The sequence below is a fragment of the Nesoenas mayeri genome, assembly GCF_963082525.1.
Source record: "Nesoenas mayeri genome assembly, chromosome: 14".
NCBI lineage: Eukaryota > Metazoa > Chordata > Aves > Columbiformes > Columbidae > Nesoenas > Nesoenas mayeri.
The window spans coordinates 16,285,735-16,310,670 of record NC_137556.1 but is presented as its reverse complement, the minus strand read 5'-3'; the positions used below and the strand labels follow the sequence as shown (position 1 = coordinate 16,310,670).

At 40.8% G+C, this 24,936-nt stretch overlaps 1 protein-coding gene across 1 annotated transcript in view; it reads right to left on the bottom strand.

Annotated features, from left to right (window-relative positions):
• SLIT3 (slit guidance ligand 3) overlaps window positions 1-24,936 on the bottom strand; it is a gene marked incomplete at both ends in the record, with an annotated part of 483,041 nt that overhangs the window by 177,251 nt on the left and 280,854 nt on the right. Inside the window, 2 exons of the mRNA XM_080353334.1 lie at window positions 12,115-12,278; window positions 16,781-16,852. Coding sequence (XP_080209460.1) covers window positions 12,115-12,278; window positions 16,781-16,852 — 236 coding nt within the window. The remainder of the gene's footprint in view (window positions 1-12,114; window positions 12,279-16,780; window positions 16,853-24,936) is intronic.

Here is a 24,936-nt window from a genome sequence, read left to right as displayed (position 1 = left end):
ATATTGTTGAGTTTCACGATAAGATGATGGTTTCACAGTGTTGCCAAATTAAAGTACTGGGTTGAATATCTTTTTTTTATTGGGTCATCACCTGACTTTCTGTCAGGACAGCAGGAGAAAAATGTATGTGTTTCCAATATAGCTTTCAGTGATGCTAATCAGAGCTGTGAGCGACTGCATTTTGGCAGACCAGACCCCAGAACTCCAATTCGGGCATGCAGAAATTAGATTTTAAGAGGTAGTGACCATCTTGACAACAAATTAATCTCACAGGACATTTGTGGCACGGGTAGGAGTCAAGTTCATTCTTTATGAGAGTGGGCAGCTGCTTTCATCATGAGATCATCCCAATGATCCTTTCTCTTTGCTAAAATATCCTGTCTCCTTTATAGCCCACTTCCCAACCTCCGTGACAGTTGCAGATAAGGATTTTACCAGCAACAGTTTTTTATCTCAACACAGAGCTGGTTTTAGTACTAGAGCAGCTCCACCCTACAGAATACTGCACAAAAATAGACTGTAAAAAAATCATTCAATAATTAATTAAAATCTAAACCCTAACACACATAGCCCAATGAATCTAATTTATACTTAACAGGCAATCTGAACTTTGTGTTGTTCCAGTTTCAAAATCTTCTTGGACACTGTCTTAACACAGTCTACATATGTGACCATGTGTGTAAAGCAGTATTGAAGTTGTAGCCATTTAAACTAAGCAAACAAACAATCTTCACTAGGTAAACATGTCCAGTTGCCATTTGAAATGTGGTCCATCTCTTGGAAACACCTTGTACCTGTATAACAGGCAGGACAAGCAGCTCTCTTGGATCTGTCTTCTGCAAGACAGACATTGCGAATGAACAGAATTCCTTCAGAATTAATGGAGCAGCACCATCAGCTTCGCCCTTTATGGAGTTTAAGGTTTCTGTAAGATTTTAACTGTGACTACTTCCAAAAGTAGTTTATATTACCTCAAAACGCACACAGGCCTCTGTTATCTTTGCATAAGAACAAGAGGTTTGTTCTTACAACCTGATCACATATGCCTGACATTTCTTTCCTATTTGCCTGCCTGCCTTACGGTGCAATGTCCAAACCGAAATGAAGAGTGGGGAAGCGCAAACGAGCGACCGCAAGCTTTTAGGGATACGGAGAAATGATCAAACTGGGAAGAAGCACTTCAGAGCAATCTTCGCTCCCTGGGAGGCAGAAAGAAAGTCGGCGGCAAGGTCAAATCTTCCACACACCCTTTATCATCACGCATCTGATGTGCTTTCTGAAGAGGCTTTGTTGCAAGGAGAAAAAGCATTTTGCATGGTTACAACCCCACAATGTATCCCTGTGGGTTAGAGGAGCAGTAATACACTCCCTCTTCATTAGGGCACAGCATCAAAAACCCTGACAGGTTGGCAGGTGGAGTTTTAAGAGTCTGTTCCTGACTGTACTGCACCTAAATCAACAGTGGGAGGTTCAGTGGGGCTCAGCCCATCACCCCCACGTTTTGTGCGCTAAGGAACGGTTGGAAAGGTGGTTATCATCTCTGAAAAGAGAGAGAAAAGGCAGAAACACCAGTCTCCCTTGCAAAAAAAACCATTAACAAAGCGATCATTAACATCATACTACAGTTACATATCATGGATCTCTCCAGCAACTTGTTGAATGGAAAGGCCAAAAGGTAAATCAGAACATTATTTGTGCCGCCGTCTAAGCCTTTCGGATCCTCTCCAAACAAACACCTGACATACAGTTGACTGAAGCCAACAGGACTCCTTTTATTTACCCTGAATTTGGACCATAAACCATTTACCTGTGATTTTCCACTACGAAAGCGGTACTCTTATGTGAGCAGAGTTTTGATTTATGCCTAGTGAGTAAAACAAATAACCCATTAGTTAACCAGAGAGGGAGATGATGTCAAAACAGTGAAAGAGAAAGCAATATAATGGCTTTATTCTGAGCACAGATGCAACCAAAATGGGATAAAAAATAACAGCTTATGATGAAAGGAAGTAAAAGATAAAGAAAGAGTCTGTCTTTGTGTGGATTTCTTTGTTTTCCACATGTAAGTGACCATTTTTCTCATTTCACTTAAAAACAGGATGGGAAAAGGAGTGTTTTTATAAACTTAATTTCTCATTATGAGCTTGAATTCTCTGAGTGCCCCAAAATATCCACTACTCCTGCCACTTTTCACTGACATTTTGTGCTTAGAGTAAAAATACTTCTGACGGCATGTTGAATACAGCCCTATATATTTGCTGAATTTCTTTCTTCTCCATGAGCAAAAGTAGGTCTAGACTATAGATTTACGAAAACTTTAATGAAATAAAAAGACACTGTGCAAAAATTGCTATCATTATTATCGAATGCTTTTGCTTATGTTTTTCCTTTGCAAAGAGTAAAATACTGTATTACACATGAACACCCAACAGGCATCCAGCACATATTCCATCAGCTCTTACACAAACAGTCATCTGTTAAGGTAAGGCTTTCTTGAATAATGCTATAAACAGAATTTCAAATCTGATTTGGATTTAACTGCTTCAGTTAAACAAGGATTTATTGTTGGTCCATAGCAGATCTATAGAATTAAAGCACAAAAAAATCCTAGAGTGTTTAAACAGTTTAATGATTGTATAGTTGTGGAGAGATGGTAAATAAAGGACTGGCCAAGAAAACAAGTCTAAGTAGGCTATGGAAGTTAAAGTTCTCACAACCAAAACTTGGGTATGATTTTCATAGGCATGCAGAACGTAAGCATACAGACAGACAAAGGGCCCCAAGGCAATACAGCCTCTAAAGAATGGTATTTGACATCTAAAAATGAATTTTCCTTTGGCTGCCAATACTTCTTCAAAAGAAAAGACACAGGAAAAGCAAAAATATTTCAGGATCCCTGTTTGTGTCCTTCACAAGTGAACTAAACTGCTCACGGCATGGACGCAACAAAAGGAAATGGCCATGGACAAGCCAGCTGCATTTATATTATTTTCCGAAGTCCTCCTTGCTATCAGTCACCTTGCCATTTCAGGTTCTTTCTGTTACACAGCAGCACTAGTTCACCATGTTAATTGTATTTTTCTCTAAGAGATAAAAATCATCAACTCAATTATACATTTTGCTATAAAAAACCAACACTAAGAAAATGTGGAAACTACGATAGGAACACGATCAACAAAAATTACTCTGCTTAGTGTGCCTGCTGTAATGCAATGAGGAGGGGAGCTCACATCTGGTCTGTCATCAGCTTGCACTGTGGGTTACAGAGAGAGAGGAGACAGGGGAAAGACTTAAGACCCAGCAGTTTACAGACAAATTAAGTGCTTCTTTCAAATAAGCATCTCATTGGCCTCTAGCCCTTTAGGAGTAGCAAATAGATTGATATTACAATTAGAATAGAATGGTTACAGTGCATAAATTAATGGCTTAAATGTCACAGGCATTTAAAATAAATTTTGCAATGACTAAATAAGCTAAATAATCTCATTTGCACTGACACCCAATTACAGCACACTAACTAGTGTGCTTTATTACCTCCTCACCTATCCAATTGACTTTGCAGCAGTTCTTTTCCACCAGCTAAATGTTAGTTATGTGTAAATAATATTAATGGATTTTAAGAAAAATCTGACACGATTTATGTGTTAAAAATCTGTGGTATAGTGGACATGAAATTATTGATCAATAAAAAAATCCCTACAAGTGTTGCAGATCTGTGGATACATTATGACCTTTTGTGGTTTAATTAAATGACTCACTGGAACTTCTTAAAATGCTGGGACATCTGAAATCAATTACTACCACATGAGTTATAGTTTTCACTAGACTCCCAGTAATACAATCTCAAAAAGATACCTAAAGCAGATGTATTGTTTATCATTGGTGTCTGCACCCCAGGATTAAAATACACTTGACTGTGCACAGTCCTGCAGAAAGATAAAGGTCACAACTGACTATCTGCAAAGTTAACATCCCTTATTGATGGAAAATATTCCACTAACTGAGAAAAATTGTACAGATGTGTTTATTCTACAGGAATGTGCAACAAATGGTTTAGGCAAATATTTCCATCTAGGGTAGTTCAACAGCTTTTCGCTGAGCACAGCAATAAGTATTTACGATTAGTGGCTTGAAACCACAATTGATGATGTTGATACTATCAAGTTCATGCTACGCAAAAATTTGCTAGTCGTGAATATTCATTATTTGATTCAAGTTCACTGTTTTGCTGAACATTCCCTAACAGTAAATTTATCTGTTAATAATTCATGGCTCATGAGCACAACTGTTCTGTAGGCAAAGTCAACACCAATTGGTTAACAAATATTGAGGGGAAAAAAAAGGAAACATTGCAGTGAAAGGAAGGTCTGGTGTAACAAATGGGGCATACTTCATTCTACAAAAAAATACTTTGTGTGTTTCAAAATGCATTACTGAAGTAACACCAGTGAAAATCAGGCCTTACTTCACATTGTCTTATCCTAAATGCACTAACTAAAATTGCAATTATTTAACAATAAGAGCATCAAAATTGTATGGAATACTTCTATCATTATTAATAAACAAAATAGAAGAAAGTACACCAAAGCAGCCAGCTCACCTGTAACAACTGAGGTCTAACAGGTTTGTTCTTCTGAACGATTAATAACACTGCAACAGAATCTGTGAGACAACTTACATCTTTTTAAAACTATGACAAGGTTGTTTTTCTGTCAGGGAAATTAATTCCATTTAAGTTTTCCATAGGAGGGATTGACAAGTTATAGTTTGAATGTCTCTATGCCCTGCGCCCACTCTGAACCTTCCTTTGAATGTCCTTCTCCAGTCTTGTCAACACAGACGCGTTCCCCTAGGAACAGCCGGAACTTTCTGACTATTGCATCATAAGGAAGGCTGGTAGCGTGTATTTGGTTCCCTGGGTTTGTACACTATTTGCTCTTCCAAAACAGGCTAAAGAGTAAAAAAATAATGCTACTAGAAAGTATTAAAAGATGTAGTGCTTCTGCAGTTCAAATACCAGCTATGCACAATAATCTCATTAGAGCCAGTTCCACAATTTGTACCAGCAGTCTGGAAGGTGCATACGATGTGACATTTAAAAATATGTCCAGACATAATACAGTGAACTTATAAATATATTCAAGCATAAAGATGAAGACAAATTATTTAAGTGAAAGAATGCCACCTGTACAAGGTTAAATGATGGATAATGGTCATGACCAATTGTAAGCCTGGGAAGGGAGTAATAGCTCTGCCATGGCCGTCTAACCAGGTTATCCATTAAAGAACCTGTATTGCTTCATGATGAAGTTTGATAAAGTTATGGAAGGGACAGGAATAGTTTACGACTATGCTTGAGCCCCTGGGGTTTGACTTGCTGGTATTTAAAAAGGAATTTTAAACACAACTTGATTTTGTTTGATGGCACATTTCTCTTTGCTTCTGCACCTGCCTCCTTGGGTCCTGCTGCAGGACGTAGGGCTTCCCTGGCCCGGCACAAAACCCAGGCTCTTCTGGAGGAGGAGGAGGAGGGGATTCACTCCCGTCAGAAGCATTTTGGATTGACACAGCTATTCACAGGAAGCTGGGCAGAACGTGACATTTCTCCTGATAATGCACCTGCGGGGTTCAGCCTTGTCACCAGCACACCCGATGCCCAGATCTGGAGGGAGGAAACACTTGTTCTCAGGTATGTGGGCAAGGACTGAAGCGTGAGGCATCATCCCACCCCAGAGCCACCTTGGAATTCCTTGGATCAAGTTCTTGGGCATTTGGGGCACGCTGAGGAATGCAGGGCAAGACATTTCTTGCCCTCCTGCTGGGACAAGCTGGGGCTGCTGCCCTTGGTCTTCTGCAAGAGACCTCTGGTACATCCAAGCTCTTTATGGTATCTGCAGCCTACAGAATAAAATTCTGATGGATCTTCTGACCTAAACACGTTTGCCTGCAATTAAGAGGAAGTGTGAGAAAGAGCCCAATGGGCAGCAAAGTTGGAGAATGAGGAGAAGGAGCTGGAGCAGAGCTTGTTTTGTCCCTGTCCTGCTAAGGAGGAGGAATGAGAGCAGCTGGGGGGGTGTCCGACAGCTGGCCGTGGTCAACCCACCACAGTTTCAATGCAACTATATAACATCACTAAATTCCATAGAATCATAAAATATCATGTTGGAAAAGACCACAAGGATCATCTAGTTCAACCTTTCTTGGCAAAAGCCCAGTCTGGACAAGCTGGCCCAGCACCCTGTCCAGCTGAATCTTAAAAGTGTCCAATGCTGAGGAGTCCACCAGTTCCCTGGGGAGGTTATTCCAAAGGCAGATTGTTCTCATTGTGAAAAATCTCCCTTGTGTCCAGGAATGTAATTGTCAATAGAACAGAAATTCACATGAACCTGATATCAACTGTGTGCAACTTTGAGTTTGCCACCTATTCATTTATGGAATTCTGCAGTCATCTCAAAAGCAGCTCTATGCTTTTTTAAAATACTCTTATTGAGTATCCATAAATGTGTTGACAATCACATACATGTATCAAACAGAAAAAGTCTACAGATTTCATACAAATCCTTGGCCACATGCTCAAAGTGAACCATCTGCCTTCGTATGTAACCCCACTGCTCTCCATGAACTACCCCAGAGCAAGGCTGTGAACCGACCCACGGGGGGCAGACCACCCTGATGCATTGCCATTCTATACCAACATACCTGCACGCTAGTAATGAGACAAGCCACCGGTTCTGGACATAACACGAAAGCTAAATATATTATTATTCATACAGCCACAGTTCAAAAGCTCAATGACTAAATAATTATACCCCAACCTGCCATCATTAAATAAGCATTATAGAGCTACACATACTGCTTTGGGGAAAAAAGAATTCCAGAAAACAAAAAAAAAGTAATGACCCTGAAAAGGTAGGACATCTTTTTTTTGGATAGTAGAACTAAAATTACTGTAATTTAAAGCCAATTTTCAGGTTTGGTCTTAAAAGAAATAATAAGTGCCTTAATAAATACATGTTCATCCCTCAGAATTGCAAGATGGCCTCCCAAATAGAAAACACTGTATGTAACATCTTACATACAAAGCAATTCAAGAAGTAAATTCTTTCAGTATGAAATAAAATAACTGCTAGTACTAGAGTAAATTTAAATTTGTAATAAGAAACGGAATGAAAACAGAAAACAAAATCTGATAAACAGCAACTAGTACCTCTCTAAACCTCCTATATGATTTCATTTGAGAAGCAACTAACAAATGCACAGTATTGAAATGTTTCTTTAGACTAGATGTCAGTGTTAGTTTGTTGTAGCATATTATAACAGGAGGTAAAAATTCTATCAGAGTTGCACAAGAAGGTCTCCTCACCTCCTCCTCCTCCTCCCACTTGGTTTACCCAGGATGGTGTGGCCATTAAACCTGAGGGCCATTAACAGCCCTTCTCCGCATGAACTGGAATGGACTGCACAGCAAGAAACCGCTCCGCTCCCTCAGGAGCAATTCCTGCTGCCCAGCACTAGCAAAACCGGTGTAATAACCAAACAGCCATCCCCCACCGCGAATTTCCAGGGAGCACCAAACCTTATGTGCTGGCAGAACCTCCACGTCTCATGTTGGAAGCAGCGGACATGCTGCTAGTTATGCAGATATACTGTCGCACAGAGTCTTTTAAATAGGAGCAGATGGGAGGGAGTTCCTCTCCCCACACACTTTTTGGCAGCTTCTGAATGTTCTCATTAAGATGCTAAGCTTGAGAAGTGCTATTTTATTAGTTACTCATTGTTGGTTGTCTCCTCAACAATATGCAATGCTGTTATTAGGAGGAAAACGGAGTAAGAGCGTCTATGGAGCTTTATGGTTTGGGCCAGAGAGCAACAGCAATGTTTTAAGATGGTTTGACCTCACCTAAGCAAATAAATCTGCTTCCTCATTAGGGCTCCCAGTCTGCATTCAGCAGTAGGAAGCGAACATATTTTCCTCTTTATTATACCTCAGCTGCAGTCTCACTGCATGAATCAGAAAATCAAGATCTTCAATTGAGATTGGGGTCAATCCACTATTTTCTTAAAATTGGTATCAGAGTATTAAGCCAGAAATCATGAGACGCACGGCTCTGGTAATGACTTCTCTCTTGCATTAATTTCAGACTGAATTTTAATATATTTAATCCAATTTATGCATCTTAATTTTCTTCATGTTCTTGTAGATCCTCTAAATGGGAACTAACGATCAAGACTCAGAGAAAACAGTGTCTAATGAAAAAGAGAATGGTGTATGAATTCAACTTCATACTCTAAAGCGCTTGTTTCATTATTAAAGAAAACTATCTTAGAAAATTACTTAAAAATCACATGTTTTACACTTAAACTTTGCTAAATTTCTTACCACAAGACATACAGGACAAATCAGCTCCAAACTAACATCAAGGTTTTAGAATGTGGTGCTTGAGAAAAGTCTAAATTAATTATCTCTTAGAAATATCAATCTCTGGTCTATTATATGAAATCTCATCCAATCTTCACACGCCATTGTAAACGCTGGCATTGGCCAAAACTATAATAAATCTGCATCAACCTGCAACTTCAGAGTCAACACCAAGTCCTCACATAGTGCCTCAGAATTGGCAGCAACGGTGCAAGAGAAACATCAGCTTCCTCCCACCAAAACCAACCCACAGTCTCTGCCCATCTACCAGAGTCTCCTCTGCCAGCGACCAGGGGACAGCCGGTGACATCTGAGCTGTTGTGACGGCAGCGGTGGCTGAAGTTTGCTACACAGCATGAGACACAACGCTCCTGGATGCATCTGCTTTATCCTTAGATGTGCAGTTCAGACCCATGTTTATTTTCTTATGTATATACTTTAGGAAAAACAGAAGGGTCCGTCATTGTAAAAAAGTTCAAAGCGGGGGACTCCGTGGGTCCTGCACAGAGCACTGAAAAGATGGAGGCGCTGCTGATGGTGCAGCTTCATGAACACACTGCTTAAGCCACACTAAGGCAGGTGAGAAAACACATTATGATTTGACATAACCGATCAATATGTAGATTAATTTCAACTTCAATAAGTAAAGAGTAGGTAGAAGAAGAATCAAAGAGACGTAATAAAATTTATATGAGAGGAAAATGAAATACAATTACTATCCTAAGGAGGTCAGAGAAGGACAAGAGACAGACAAAAAAGCAGAGAGTGTTTGAGAGAGACAGGAAGAGTTAGAAATGGAGCTAGAGAAAGAGAAGCCAGTTAAGAGTGAAACATTTGAACATGGGAAGGAAGCTGGGCTGGATCCAAGCAAAGACTGGAAGGCTCTACAAGGTACCGAGCATACGCCAGCACCCCCAGATGCTTCTCTGCAAGCTAAGGGAATAGAAAAATAAACAGTTCCCAAGGCTCAGAGTGCAGATAGTATTTCAACTGGCATGAAGACGTTATTTGCAACTGCGCACTATTTAATCCTACACATTTACCTACAGCTCTGAGCCAAACAATCATGGGCATGAACAAGTCAAATCTGGAAGAGCTTTTCCGCTGCTCGCAATTTGCCTTCAAGTGCCGTTTGTACCAGCATTTTTATAATTTACGTGCACAAGATTAAGAACGTTTTTGAAAGACTGACTCTCAGTTTACACAGGTATGACTCAGTTTGCACAGATATATCTGCACATAGCTGTGACTTCAGCAATGTTATCTTGAGAGACTTGGCACCCATTGCTTACAAACACCACTGTACAGAAATGGTGACATAGTGTCCAGAATTACACAAGCAATTTGGGTTCCAGTTATGGCACTTCTCTACCAGTTTTTCACTTTTTCTTTTCCAACTCATGTATTCCTTGGTATGTAGCATTCAAAATTTGTTTCTAAAGGAACATTTGCCATAAAATTATATAAAACAAACAACTATTTTTGCATAGAGTTCAAAGAATAACCAGAAGTCAGTTTTTCAAGGATATTTTTCTTCTCTCCCCAAATTATTTGATTCTACTCTTTCTGCTCTAAAGCATGCAGCAGCACAAATTTTGAACTGGAATGCTCTGATGAAAACCATTCTACAGTGAAGGAAAATCTGGGTTTTCTTTTGCTGTGATGATATTCCCACCGCCATAAAAACACAGTGTTTGAAATGCTGAGCCTATGCTTAAATAGAGTAGTTCATTGTGTTTCAGCTCTTCATAACTATGATGCAAAGGCGGCTTTCACTGCCAGCTTGAGGCTAGTTACTGTGGTTCATATAAGCTTAAGTTTTATAGAATTCCTTTGCAGAGGGACAAGTTCAGTTCACTATTCACCTCCTGTCCTAGTTTGACTTCATAGTCAAACACGAACAAAGTATGCTGTAAAATTAGGAATAAGAACGGTAATAAGGAGCGGGGAAGATTTATATCCTCTTTAAACTAGCTGTCCATGTAGGTTTTTGTCAAAATAGCACATACTAAGCTGAGTTCTCTGCTAAATCCTCCACTAAAATGAGCTCTTCAAGTGCATTTCTTTTTCAATACATTTGGTTTCCCAAATGAGGGTTAGAGGATAAAGTTGATGGACTGTCTCACCAGAAGCTTCTTCTCTTTGATTTTTATTCATTTATGTCTTACAAAAAAAAGGAGGCCAATCTTGAAAGTTCTCTTATATGTTTTTGGTCCAACAGACAACTGTGTAAAACCCTTTCTCTTGTAATGTGCACAGAAAACTCCATTTAGATGAGTTCTGTCCACATTACATTTCTCATTCAGCAACTATAATCTCCCTTCCTGATTTAAACAACTCTTTTTCTTCGCTATGTCATAAATCCAAATAGCTGAACTCATGCCCCATCTGAAACTTCATTTCATGAGGTGGTAAAATTAGATTCTGCTAATAGTTGAACTCATTTATCCATTTCTTTTATCCTTCCTCTCCCAAGACTGTCAGATTTTCTTTAAGTTAAACTTTTTATCAGATATTCTGGGCACCCTCAAATCTCCACAACTGTGTAGAAGCTGCTCAGTACTCTTGAAAATTATGTCACAGAAATCACTGGTGCACAACTCCGTTTTCCATGTGCCTGTAACACTTCTGCTCACCTGCAGGGCTGTGCATTCATTTACCATCCACTAAACAGGGATAAAAAATAGAGGATCAAACCTTTCTTAGTACAACTGTTTCTCTCTTTGTCACATGTAACTGAAACTACAAAACAAAGGCATTCCTAAAAACATTTCTAGCATGAGCACTTGTACTGCGTTCCCATCAGTCAACCCACGTATCAAGAGGATAAAGCTTTAGGGCTCCCAGGCTATGAGTGATGAAGAGCTCAATACCACAAGACTCACAGTCCATCAAGATCAGGACTCACATCAGCTTCAGAACAAGCTCCCTGTGTTACCATTTGGTCTGCAAAACCACCTCCAGACTTGTGTCTGGTTTTGTCACAGCACGCACACTGGCGTGCCTCTGCTGCCATATCTCCTCCTTTCTGTCAAATTCAGAGATTTCTTTTCCCAATTGTTCTATTTTTTATTTTCTAATTTTTTTTCTTTGTCTTCTTCTTATAAGAAAATGCATTTCTAGCACAGAAGAGCCAAGTGCAGTTCCAGAGACTTGATGAATAGGCCCAACATCCAGACACATGGTTTCTACATTGGCCATGTATCATCAGCCTTCATTTATCAGTGTGGAAACTTGTAGAACAGCAAAAGTGCACGAGCTTCCTAAGAATCCTATTTCAGTCCCCAGCATAAAATCTGCTCCTCATGTTCTATAGTCCAATCATTTATCAACAGACTAAGATTAGCATTTTCTATTTCCTTTCTTTCGTATTCCAGTCAGCTGTAGAGCTCTTTCCTTGAGAAATAACAAATTATCCACACTGAATTGACTTCTTATGTTGATATCATTGGCAACGCTAACATAGACAAAATAATTTGAGAACTGAAATGTTAACTGGAATCCAATAATTCTTATAAAGCTGGAAAAATTAAGAGTTTCATCTACTCCCATACAGTTTAGCAATGATCAAAACAAACAAGACTGCCACAGAACGGCATTCAAACGCAACACAGTAATTGCCCGCTCACTGTATTCATATGAATATCAATATAAACACGTCAGCTGACAGATAAATGGAAAAACGGCGTAATTACCAGAGCAGACAAAGTCCTTCTTCTGCACCTCTGCCACCAGGAAGCCGCGCAGGTTGACGGGCGCCAGGCAGAAGGTGAACTGGCCGATGGTGCGTCGCTGCCGCAGCCAGTCCGACAGCCAGGCCAGGTGGCAGTCGCAGTGCAGGACGTTGGAGTGGAGCCGCCTGCCAGAGACAACAACCTGCACTTAGGCTTTTAAACACACGACCCAAACCAGAGCAATCAAGTACAAGCCTGGCTGGCTCTTCACTACACTTTAGAGAATCCCAGAATGTCAGGGATCAGAAGGGACCTGGAAAGCTCACCCAGTGCAATCCCCCCATGGAGCAGGAACACCCAGATGAGGTTACACAGGAAGGTGTCCAGGCGGGTTGGAATGTCTGCACAGAAGGAGACTCCACAACCCCCCTGGGCAGCCTGGGCCAGGCTCTGACACCCTCACCAGGAACAAGTTTCTTCTCATATTTAAGTGGAACCTCCTGTGTTCCAGTTTGCACCCATTGCCCCTTGTCCTGTCACTGGTTGTCACCGAGAAGAGCCTGGCTCCATCCTCCTGACACTCACCCTTTATATATTTATAAACATTAATGAGTCAGGTCTTGACCACCTGCATTGCCATATAATATACAAATGTCCACATATAAATTAGAGCTGTTATTTATAATTCCTTGGAAGAATGAAGTTAAATAATTACGTGCCTATAAGTAATCATGAGCTCATCATTCTAGAGAGAAAAAAATGTGTGGAATTTAAGATTCTTCCAAGTAACTACTTTGCCTGTGATTTCATATCAGAAAAAAAGCTGCATGAATGCGGTATCTTTGAGAGAATTCTAAGGATGGCTTGTATAAACACAAGGATCAGGCTGAAAAATGGGATGATAGGTTATTCTCCCCTCTTCTGTCTCCTTTGGAGAGAAAAACCCCACATGCTAGAGGCTACTGATGCCTCGTATGCTCCTGTGTTGCCTGTACATATTGATCAATGCTCTTGTTTTGCTGTGGCAGTTTAATGCAATATGCAAGTTCTAGACAGGGATTTTCAACTCCTGACGAAGAACGGGACCAGGACAGGGTCACACCACATGGCAATGCCGAGGAAAGAGAAGATCCATCCCGGCCGGTTCGTGCCTGGCCAATCTGGTAATGTTAACAGCTACCAAACTTTTGGTCAAAACAAAAGCCCAAGACATTAATTATTTCATTCCTTGTAATGAGTCATAGATTTGCAGTGTTATTCCAAAGCTGAAATGATAAAAGAGATTGAAAATGCTGTCAGAAATGGTTAGGCAAAGTGTTATTCACTAATACTACAAGCATTACACACACAATTGGTGTGCACAGGATCTGGCCTTGTCCGTCCACCAAAGACATTAACTGTCTATGTGTGAGCTCTCCATCCAGTGCCACAGGCAGCTGTGTCCAGGGTGACGGTCCCAGCTCTGTCTGGGGTGGGTGGACACTACAAAGGGCCACAAACCTGGGACTGGGAGTTAAGTGGAAGACTCAGTCTCCTGGGAGACTGTAAAACGTAATTATTTTAGAAGGGTGGCTAGGAGACCCCGTGTTTAGGGATTATGATGCTATTTAATTGACTCTGCAGTAAGATTTCTAGTACAACGTTTTATTATTATGAACCATTAATCTATCTGGAACACTTCTTGTTGATTGAAAACAAACAAATAAATACATTTACAAACAAAAAGGGAACAAATATCATCTAGCCAGAAATCATCTGAAGTAAGGCTTTGTTCTAACTTAAGAGTGTAAGCACTTCATTTAAATCCTCACAGTAGCATGGCAACTACGATATGCAGAATCGTCCTCCTTCAGGAACTGAGACAGAGCTCATCCCAGGCCATTCCCTGCCTCCCCTGTAAGGGTGTGGGCAGGTAGGAGTCATAAAACTGCTTTTCATTCTGTTGGCTGTTCTATTTCCTCACTAGTTTGTGTAGCTGGTTTCTGCGGTGCCCCCTGTGAGCAGTGCAAACTGTCCCCCCTTGGCAGCCCACCTGCCCTGCCTGGTCATTTGGTTGGGATTTTTCCACAGATATTTCACAGTTTGCTTTTGAGAGGAGACCATCTAGGGGGCCTATAAAGCTTCAAAAAGCTGCCTATTAGAATACATTTTTGATAATTATATTAATGAATATGGCCACAAAAATACTTTTCACGGTACTTCAAAAGCACAATACACCAATTCCCTAGGAACAAGAAAAGCACTGAAGTGGTTTGGTACATTTTCAGTTCACCCTTAAATAAAAAAAATTAAAAGAAATTAGGCAATTAGCTATCTCAGCAGTCACTGCCACATGCAGAGACAACAGGACGCTTACCATTAAGCAAATAGGTATGGGGGACAGGCTTTAACATAAATAAAGCTGTTTCAAGCAAAGGAAAGCAGATCAATAAAAACTAATTCCTGTCACCTCCAATCAAGGCTAAAAGATAAATGAAACTTAGCAAGAGAAAAGACAGTTAAATGAAAAAGGTTAGCACAGAAGAGCTGATTTGTTTAAAGAATTCTTCAAGTGCCTCAAATCTTACTAGCACTCTCTTTCTTGAGAGGTCATGCCCAAGTTTAATGTACTCTTTATTTTTCCTTCTCTGTTCTTCTCAAATGAGCAGATTGTTTTGAGAGCCATGAAGAAAAAGCTATTTATCCCCAGAACTAGCAGAGCAGACGCAGCTGCAGCCCCACATGTCCTGCTAATGGATCTCGCTGGTGTGCAAAAGGGACACACAGGGACAACAGCACCCGCACCGCGCTGGAGGGGACAAAGGGCTGGTTCCCACTGAATGAACACTCAGACCAGGGATTCCCTACAAGGGCTTCTAAAAAAACCCCATGTCTAAGTGTGAAGCTATTTGAGAAGGTGTACAAACTGCTGATCGCTTTTTAAGAGAACAGGAGAGTCAGCAAACTGTAATGAGCATCATTCATCAGCCATTTGGACTGAATTTGCATCAACCACTGAGAGATTAAATAGTAGATGTGATTCAGGCATTACGCCTCAGACAGCTTTCTCCTTTCAGGCAAACTATTCATTGAGGTTGGAGATTAGTGCAGGAGAAACAAGGTATCAAGTGAAATAAAGCTCAGGAAACTAGAGACAATATTAACATCTTCCCCAAATCATATCTCTATATAAATATTGTACATAGGTGAACAAAAACTGATCAGTTCTACATGTGCTCAGCAGTATGTGAGTTGTTAGGGTATTACTATCCATTTACATAAAACTTGGTTAAATCAAAACAGTATTAGCCTAAATTCCAAATAGAAGATATTCAGAAAATATTGAGTAATATGTAGCTATGAAACCCTGTTTTATTGATAGTTATAATTAATAAAGTATTAATTGTGAAAAGTGGTAAGATAACATGGAGATAGAGGAAGAAATTTTAATATGAAGGAGCAGCAGAAAAAAATATGAAATGCTATTAGATACCTCTATTGATCTTATATTAATTGCCATTGTGACGACTTTTCTGCCTCTGTTGAAATAGGTGGAAGGAAATACAGAAACCAAAACCATCTTCCTGTATTTCCACCTATCAATGTAGGATTTAATTCCTACATTGAACTGCTAAGAAAGGTACTACATGTTATTTGGCAGTATTTTGAGACTGAAACATGCCACTTGATATTGATGAAACTACCTTCACAGAACATATGAATGAATATGAATGCAAGTTTGCAAAGGTGCCCTTTTAGCCACAGACCCTAAATTAAATTTCCAGCAAATCCTTTTAGAGTGGGTCAGCATTCATGTTCCATAAAATGTGGCTCTCAGAATTCAATATAAAAGCTTCCCTTTATAAATCCTATTTATGACTTCCTTCCTTTTATTTTTTTTTCCCTTTTTTTCGTTTTTTTTCTTAATTACAGCAGAGGGGGATTAGTCAGTGTAAGTCCCCAGAGAGCTATATACAAAGCCATCTCCGAAATTAAACTAAGAGGAAGATGGTAGAAGGCATCGAGCTCCAGCAACAGACAAGACTGACTAATGTGAAGAAGCCAGGCAAATTTTCTGGACCACTGTGACTGAATGAGAAAAGGCAAAACTCCAGGAACTGTAACCCTACACCTTTATCTTCTTTATCCATTTTCTTCTAAAATGTAAACATTTACTTTCCATTTAATTATTTACATTAAGATCTATAAATGTCACAATTTAATGAAGAATGTAAATTTAAATCAGAGGTTATCTTACATAGATATTGTCATGAGCAAGAGCCATTTTTCCTCAGTTCTGTTAACTTATTTAATGTGATTTTACATATGCATATGTAGCATCCTTGAAGTATTTCACTTTTTCAATGCCACAGAAAATGTTCAGGCTAGCTACTGTTTCTTTGCTTTTAGGACTGAGGACGTCTTGGTTGAGTTTGACATTTTGGAGGAAATAAGATGACTTTTCCTGAAGTTATGTATTCCCTAAAGGAATTTAAAGGAATAATTTACTTAAGGAAAATGATTTGGGTACGCTTTGGCTAAATTTTGTAAATGCACAGAGTCCAGGTGGCCTCAGCTGTCCCCACGAGGACAGGGCGAGTTGCTCACAGTGGGGACAGACTGAAATAAGATCATGACAAGACGACAAATACCCAAAGAGGCGGCTTACACCATTATTATTATGATTATATTTGAAGATAGTACTCACAGTGTCCTGATCTTTGGCATGTGATTGAAACTGGTAACAGGAATGCGGGTGATGTTGTTATTGTTGAGAGTACTGTTAGGAGAAAAAAAAAAAAGAGAAAAGAGAATAATACATTAATCAATTATTTACATTTCTTCACCAATACACTATTTACAGAAACAAGCTAAAACTCTTGGTAATAAATCTGCCAGGCTGCGAGCAGTAAGACACGTTTGATGGATACCTCTGACAATTGTGACGGATCATGAAAGATATTGCTGGGACAAAGCAACCATCAGCTGCATAGGAATGGATGAAGGTTACTATTTCCCGTGTCTGAGTACTAAGGGTACAGGAGATGAGTTTTTATCAACTGCTGGGAAAAACCAGGTGCCACCTGAGCAGAGAAACATCAAACTCACACATGGTGATGGGAAAGCTTTGTGCTCAAAGCACTCACTCTCACACAAAACCAGAGCTGTTGACTCACAGCTTGTTAACACAGCAGCTTCCACGGACAGACAGCTCCAGCCACCCTTTCGAAAACCCACGGATGGATGCGTACCCTCTCTTTGGTTTCCTTACGAAAAAATATACGGCTAGTGGAACAGACCATAATAAAACATGCCATGGTAAAGGCATGTAAGGATTTCTGATGCTCTAGGAGACCTTGAAGAGAAAATGCTCTCAGCTGTTGGTAGAGACCCCCTGAGCGCTTCTTAAGAAAAATGAACTGACTCGATTATCATCAGCTGAGTGTGCTGCTCCCATTTATGTAGCTCCTAATTATATCAATGACTCTCTAGCAAATTAGAAGCTATAAAGTTTATCAAGATGGCACACGAAATGAAAGCACTCCAATGGGGCATAATTGCCATCCTCCAAGTGCACCGAATCTGCAAACACAGTAGCCCAGTTTGTCATGACAACTGATGTGACGGGTGATGCTCCCGTGTCGCAGCCAAGCCTGTCCTGCCTGTTGGAGACGCGTGGTGCCCGCAGCACTGAGGCACGGAGCAAACTCTGCTTTGCACAGGGGAGCAGCGCTTGGGCAGAACACAGCACTTCTGTGCATCTGGATGTGCTGAAGAAAACACCTGGGTATCAGAACATTGGCCCAGGCTGCCCAGGGGGTTTGTGGAGTCTCCTTCTGTGCAGACATTCCAACCCGCCTGGACACCTTCCTGTGTAACCTCATCTGGGTGTTCCTGCTCCATGGGGGGATTGCACTGGATGAGCTTTCCAGGGCCCTTCCAATCCCTGACATTCTGGGATTCTGTGAACCTGAAGGCACATCACCCTTCCTGGAACTATTTAGTTGTTCCGATGTTATATATTTACATAGGACATTTAATCAAAAGCTCTTGAAGTGCTTTACAGAAGTTAACTAGCCCTCCTGGTCATCTCCCAATTTAAAAACATTTTTACAATTCTGCACATAAATCTTCGGCAAAACCACCATCTACAACATCAGCAAATTAAAGCTATATTAGGTTATACCCTATTAAGACTGTTTTGTGGTATACAGGAACACACGTGGGCACACTGGCAAAGCCGGGAGGTCGCAGGGTAACACGGCTATGCCCAGGCACATCAGGAGAGGTGTGTGCCAGGTCTGACACGGAGCAGCGTGTTTGTGCTGCTGCTGTGCTGCTGCTGCAACACATCCCAGCAGGACACAACAGCACTGCAGGGTTAGTGGGATGTAGCTGGCACAGCAGCACATGGATGCACCATCGATCTGCCGCCAGTTTCAGGGCTGACATACCCAGGACAGCAAACTGCATCCAACAGAGCAAAATTACCCTTCCTTTCCAACCTGTGAGCAGAGTTATGTCACTAAAGGCAAAGTTTTAGAAATCTGGAATCTGCGTGTGAGGTCTGTTGCCAGAGATCTGTCAGGCAAGGCACACACGTTCACACACCAGGCTGATAAGAGCTGCAGGGCTCAGTGCATTGTGGCTTATAGTATAGTATCTGGTATTCATTCCAGATCCTCTGGAAAACTTGCTGCTGCCAAAAATCGGACAAGAAACACATAGCTAAGTATTGGGATCAATTGTTATACAAAATTATGGCTTTGTGTATTCAATTTCTCGATATGTAAAGGCTCGAACGCAGCCTATTATAAATTTACTGGATAAGATGAAGAGGGATATACTGCAAACCAAATTCTTTTGTGGATGGTTAGCCAAAACAAGCCGTACAACAATTTCAGAAAGTGAACAAAACCTCTTGTAAGGGTGCATACATATATACATCAACACACCCACCCCTCCATATCTATGTTTATTTGCCATTTGCATTTGAACATGCATGTTGGGAAGTTCAAACAGGGCTCACAAATGGAATTTCTAATTGGACCACCATTTTTTTTTTCTGCAAACATAAAAATACAATTCATTGTCTGCCTCAGTTGCCTGTTACATAAAAAACGAGCTATGCACTCCGTTGGAAGATTTTAGGTGTACACTGATAAATAAAAGCCACATGTAAAGTCAGCCCACAAAAATCAAATCCCATGCACAGCCGATGTCTGAATAGGTCACACACGGCACTACAGGAGCCCGTGGAAGCCGTAGGAATTCTAGGGAGACTGTCTATTGATTTCAAAAGGCCGTGGATTGGATTCAGGCAGAACAGGACGTGACAGCCGCCCTCCTGCTGTGCTGAGGGCAGAGAGCATGTCCCTGTCTCCCAGCGCAATTCTTCATCTGGATGCAGAAAGGTCAGCCTTTGCTGTCTGATTCCACGGTTGAAAAATATTGTATAATTTCTTAAAATATTTGTTTAACAGACAAAGCGTTATTCCAATCACGCAGTATTTCTACTCACAAAATATCAGAGTGGCTCACGTTTTGCCCCTTATAAGCAAGGTTTCCCATAATTCATCAACAAATATACAACCCTCCTCCTAAGAATCCTAAGCCGGTGCTGAATTAATATTCTCCTTCAACACAAATTTCAGAGGTAACTCTAGCAGATAGCTATTGCGCAGATGACTTAGTAGCATACTATTTCATTGATATTTAAATGTTAACCATAATGAAGGCAATAAAACATCTATGATAACAGCAATTATTTCAGAACAAAGAAGGCCAAACACTGCAAAGGGCACTAATTGACAGTGAACTGTCTGCATTCCAGCCCGGCTCTAGCTGGGGGAATTTAACCTCCTTGGCTTTTGAGCAGGGACATTTTCAGGCAGCGGGGTGCTCTAGAAGCATCCTGCAAACCTTCCTGATGTGCACAGGGAGCCTTTCCAGCAAGGATTTTTGAGAGTACGTGTCCTGACACACAATACAGCAGCACTTCTGACACGTGAAGGGGAAAACTGAATTCTGCTCCAGTCATCCGCTAGCTGCTCCAAGGCCCCAGTCTCATTTTGATCCAGCTAAGACTTAAATCCATAGAAACAGAGGCACAAAACACCAGGAAGCTGTGGGAAACACAAAACTTCAGGATCTTCTGACTTCTCCAACATCATATAGGGAAACCTGTATTCTGCTGGGTTCTCCCCAGCCTTACACCTCCCACTTCTTCCACAACTCAATATACCCTTGTCCCGTGAAAAGCACTGTCCTCGCAGTTAGGAGAACTCTCCCTGCAAACCATTCACATCCAAAATGCTGAATCAGGACACGGAGGTTATAGACAATATTATTTATGCCAGCAAACTTCCCACCTTGGGCCATGATCCTTGGCAGATCTTGCAAGCTAAGCAGAAGCGGACTGCAGCAGTCCTGAGGATCCTCCAAGGACTGCTCCGAAGACACAGAGCGTGGGATCAGCAATCTTCGAGGTGGTACATCCTCCACCGCTATCAGCTGTCACGCTCCCACCGACTTCAATTTACAGCCCCAGAGAAACTGCTCTGCTAACTCACGCCCCTGCCCAAAGTGGGGAGAGGCACGTGTGGAGCTGCTTTCTTCCTTCTGAAGAATAAAGATGATTTATAGCCCCTACTAATCAGATTTTTTAAAGGAGAGAATGCTCACTCTGCAATCCTGTCACGATTTGAAAACAATTACTTATCTCCTTCCTCAAAGTTCTTGTGCAAATTTAACTACATGTGGCTGCATTTCTGTTCTCACTTGCTCTAAATTCATGTACATCACTGTAGTTCCCTGAAAAGAGTAGTTTATTCGAGACTCAATGTAATTACATTAAAGTCATTAACCTACAGAAAGTACTGTCATGTGTGTATTTTTTAAAATAATATTTATGTCTTATTCTTTACGCATTTCTCCATCCTCCTGAATAGGAACACAGGAGTTCAGGACTAGATGAGAGTCAGAAATAATTATAGTCATAATGCTAGAATGAAATCACACAACTTCTATGGAAGATACTTTGGAAAATACAAAAAGGACAGGATTTAAATTTTGAATCCTATTAATAACACAAGTATATTATTTTAAAAACTCATGAACTTTCATGTTCTGTGGACTAATCCAGAGAGCAGAAATCCCAACACAAACACTCTCAATTCTGTAAATTACAGACTACACAGAGGTTTTGCTTCTCTTACTTGGAATTCAATTAATGATATAATTTAGAGTATATAATGAATGTCAGAATGCCTGGTGACTTATTAATCTGAAATAATACTACTTAGAATATATCTACCCGCTCTGTTCCAGTTAAGTACTAGACATGAACCAAAAGGATCTTCTGGCAATGATGTCAGAAAAAGCTACACAACATAACAGAACTATCTGAAATATTAACCATTTAATTGCTTCAATTAGTACTTCAATATGTACACTGTAAAATAGTAACTGTCTTAATGCTTTCCAGTCACATTTCAAGTTGTACAATAGGTAGGAGTGTTGGGATTTTTGTTAAACACATAACAGTGTTTGATGACAATACCACCTGCTACATCCCAGCTTAAAAAAAGGTTAAGGTACCCTATGTTATCATTGGCAAAAGGAAAAACCAGGATGCAAATGGCCGTTTTTCTAAGTACAAGGCATTTTCATAACGTACATATAAATTACTAGCTGTGCATCAGTGCAATAGCCACACTGATGCTTCTTGTTTACCATCTGAGTGGGCTGAAAGGGGAAGGGGAGAACAAGCAGCATGCTGGAGACATCCTTTGTTTTTTGATGGTAACAGAGACTGATTTACTTTCACACTCCGTTTCTGCAGCTAATCAAATTGAGAAACGATATGGTAGATTATATTTTTGATTAACACGTTTCCCCAAGCTTTAATAAGCACCTACCATAGTTACTAGAGGTCTGCTGCGCTGGCCATTCAGGGTTTTGATACGTGCCAGGCTGCTTTTGGGTCACATTTGGCTGATCACAGGACACTGCAGCATTTGCAAAATTCTCAGAAAGAAACAATCAGACACATGTATTGACAGGTAAACGGAGACAGAGATCTGAAAAGGCACCTGCTCATTTATCATATTTCTGGTTTTGAATGCCTTTTACGTTTGGGCACTAGAGATTCTTTACAGACTCTTAACACACACACGATTCGATAGCAGGAACCCTGCAAACAATAGTCCTCATTTGGCAGCTCTCACTTTTGTGCATCTCTGGGCTTCACTCTATGTTAAACAATGATGTCCATTGCCTTGTCCTGCTCAAGTCTCTCCCAACACGCTGTGGAAAGAACAAGGTGCTGCGTTACCTCCCTCTGTGATAAATCTATATTTTGAAAGGGAGACTCTGAACTGGAGCAGAAAAGCCAAGGGGGCTGGCGGGGCAGAGCCGGCCCAGGCCCCGCGGCGCTGGTAGCGCTGCCACTTCTGACATTTCCTTCTGTCTCCTCCAATTACACCGCGGCTTTATCACAGACTGCGCCTCGGCTCTGTGTGTAATCCGTGTGTTGTGTGGCCATAACACCATGTAATTGGGCCTAATGCAAGATTATTATCTCTGTGCATGCAACGGATAGCTACAAATGGTGCATCTGCAGGCTTGTACCATTCCCAAGAGCGAATTACTGTCATGCTTCCCGATTACTGCTTCTCCCATAACCGCCGTGGTTTCCAGGCTTCCTATCCCCAGTGCAACTATACATCCAGTAAATGAGACTAGCAAATTTATTAAGACTTAACTGAGGCATCTCCGAGCATAATTAAGCCTCTCATGTAAATAGTTTTCTTGATAATGTTATTTCCGTTCAGAAGTGGGTGAACTGATGCTAAGAAGGACTGAGCCGCTCAGCCCAGGATGCCAGTGGAGCTCAGAAGGGAACACAACAGTCTGGCCCTGGCAGTGACAGAAACACTCCTCCAAGACCCCAAAGCTTTGGGTGAAGTGGGGCATTGGCAAATAAAAATATGTGAAGGAACCTTTTCATAGCGTAGCTGCGGACTGAAACTGTTGAATCCGTGCAAGATTAGACGTCTCCATCAGTATTTATGAACCTAAAGAAGAGCATCTTGGGGTCTGTCTGAAATAATAGAGATGAAAGATGAATATGGGTGACTACGACAGCAGTGAAATTTAAACCTGACAGTGACAGGAGCATAGAGCGTTATGCTAGCAGATTCATGTCACTTTTACTCCTCATATCACCTCTTTCCAACTACAAAAAAAGCCATTGCACATGGAAAAGAAGTTCTCTGTTCCTGATATTCCAAAAGGGTTAAGCAAAGTAGTAACAGGTTTAGATTTCAGAAAGGGGAATTTTTATTAGATATGAGGGGAATGTTTCTTACAATAAGAAAAGGAAAATACAGACGATAGCTGTTCCAGAGTGTGCAGCCATCGGCTGCGATGAAAGCCTGAATGAGTCCCCGGTGGGAATGACATGGGGCTCAATGGGCTGGGACAACACAGGACAACCTCAGAGCCCTTCCAGCCCTTCCCTACCACCCAATTCAACCAAAAGCAGGTGCATTTCACCAATTCCAAAAAGTGAACCTAACTCCATTTTTAGCAATAAAACCAAGACTTGAATTTTATAGACTGCCATAATTAATGTTTGTAATTAACTTTGAGATTGTAGGGCAAAAGAAGCTATATTTTCAATAGCTGTAAAGAGCTATTTTTCACAGAGGCCAGAAGGCATTTGCATTAAATTAAATATTTACTGCTTCTCATGGCGTCTAACAAAAAAGCAAAGAGGCTTTGGCACTCTGTCCGTCAGCACTGAGCGCAGCCCTCACCCTTGACTTTCAGGAAACCCCAGATTTGCTCACTGGGGAAGTTCCAAATCTCAGCTGAGCCTCTCGGGAGTTTTGGTGAGTCCTGGATGCCTCTTGTACTCAAGCCTTTGGTCTCCCCACAGACTGTTTAAGGTTAAAGCCCAAAACTACGGTGTGGGCACATCATGAAAGCAACTGATGCTGCACTGATTGAACCATTACTCTCAACCATTAGACAACAAAATGATCTCACAAGGGGCCTTATTCAGTGACGTACGGCAGCAGAGCTCCGATCTGACACCGCAAATTAGCAGCAAAAGCAAGAACAGCTGGGTTTTTGTCTCAATGTTTGTACCCAACTCCAAAATGAGTTGGCACTATACAAGTGCTATTTTTAAACACAATGTTAGCCCAGGCAAATCATCTTCTAAATAGTCTCCAGGTGACACGTAAAATCCACAGAAATAAATAACTAGTTGCCAATTTGTGGTTTCTGTACTAGTATTATTCTTTTGCTGATGGGTTCACAAATGTTCTCATCACAGCAACATGAGAGGCTCTAGATTTGTTTACTTGGGAAGCCGACATAAGAAATATGACTGGTGTCAAGGTTACAGAGGAAAGAAAATGTTCTTTTTAGAAACGTATAAAAAAATAAAATAAATAAGCTTAGCAAGGAATTATGCACAAAAGTGCCAGCAGTGTTTACTGCTACAATTGCCTGATTCTTCCCATCCCGTGGCTGATTTTAATTTGCATATAACTGTCAGATTTTAACTATTTAAGCTTATTATGAAGGCCAGATGTTTATGGCAGATTGTTTTTTTTTTTTTTCCCTGTCAAAGGAGTGAGATTAGTTTAAAAAACTTCAGGCTCTGGGGAAACCAGGTTATTACAATAACAATATTTTGTTTGTTGTTGTTTGGTTGGTTATCTTTTTAATGCCTGTTTTGTCACCCAGCAATAACCAGGGTGCTCACATTTGCCTGTAGCCATAACTTTAGGGCATATTAACTTAAGTCCTGTAACTGCTGCGTTAACCTTCCCTAGAGCCTGGTTGTGT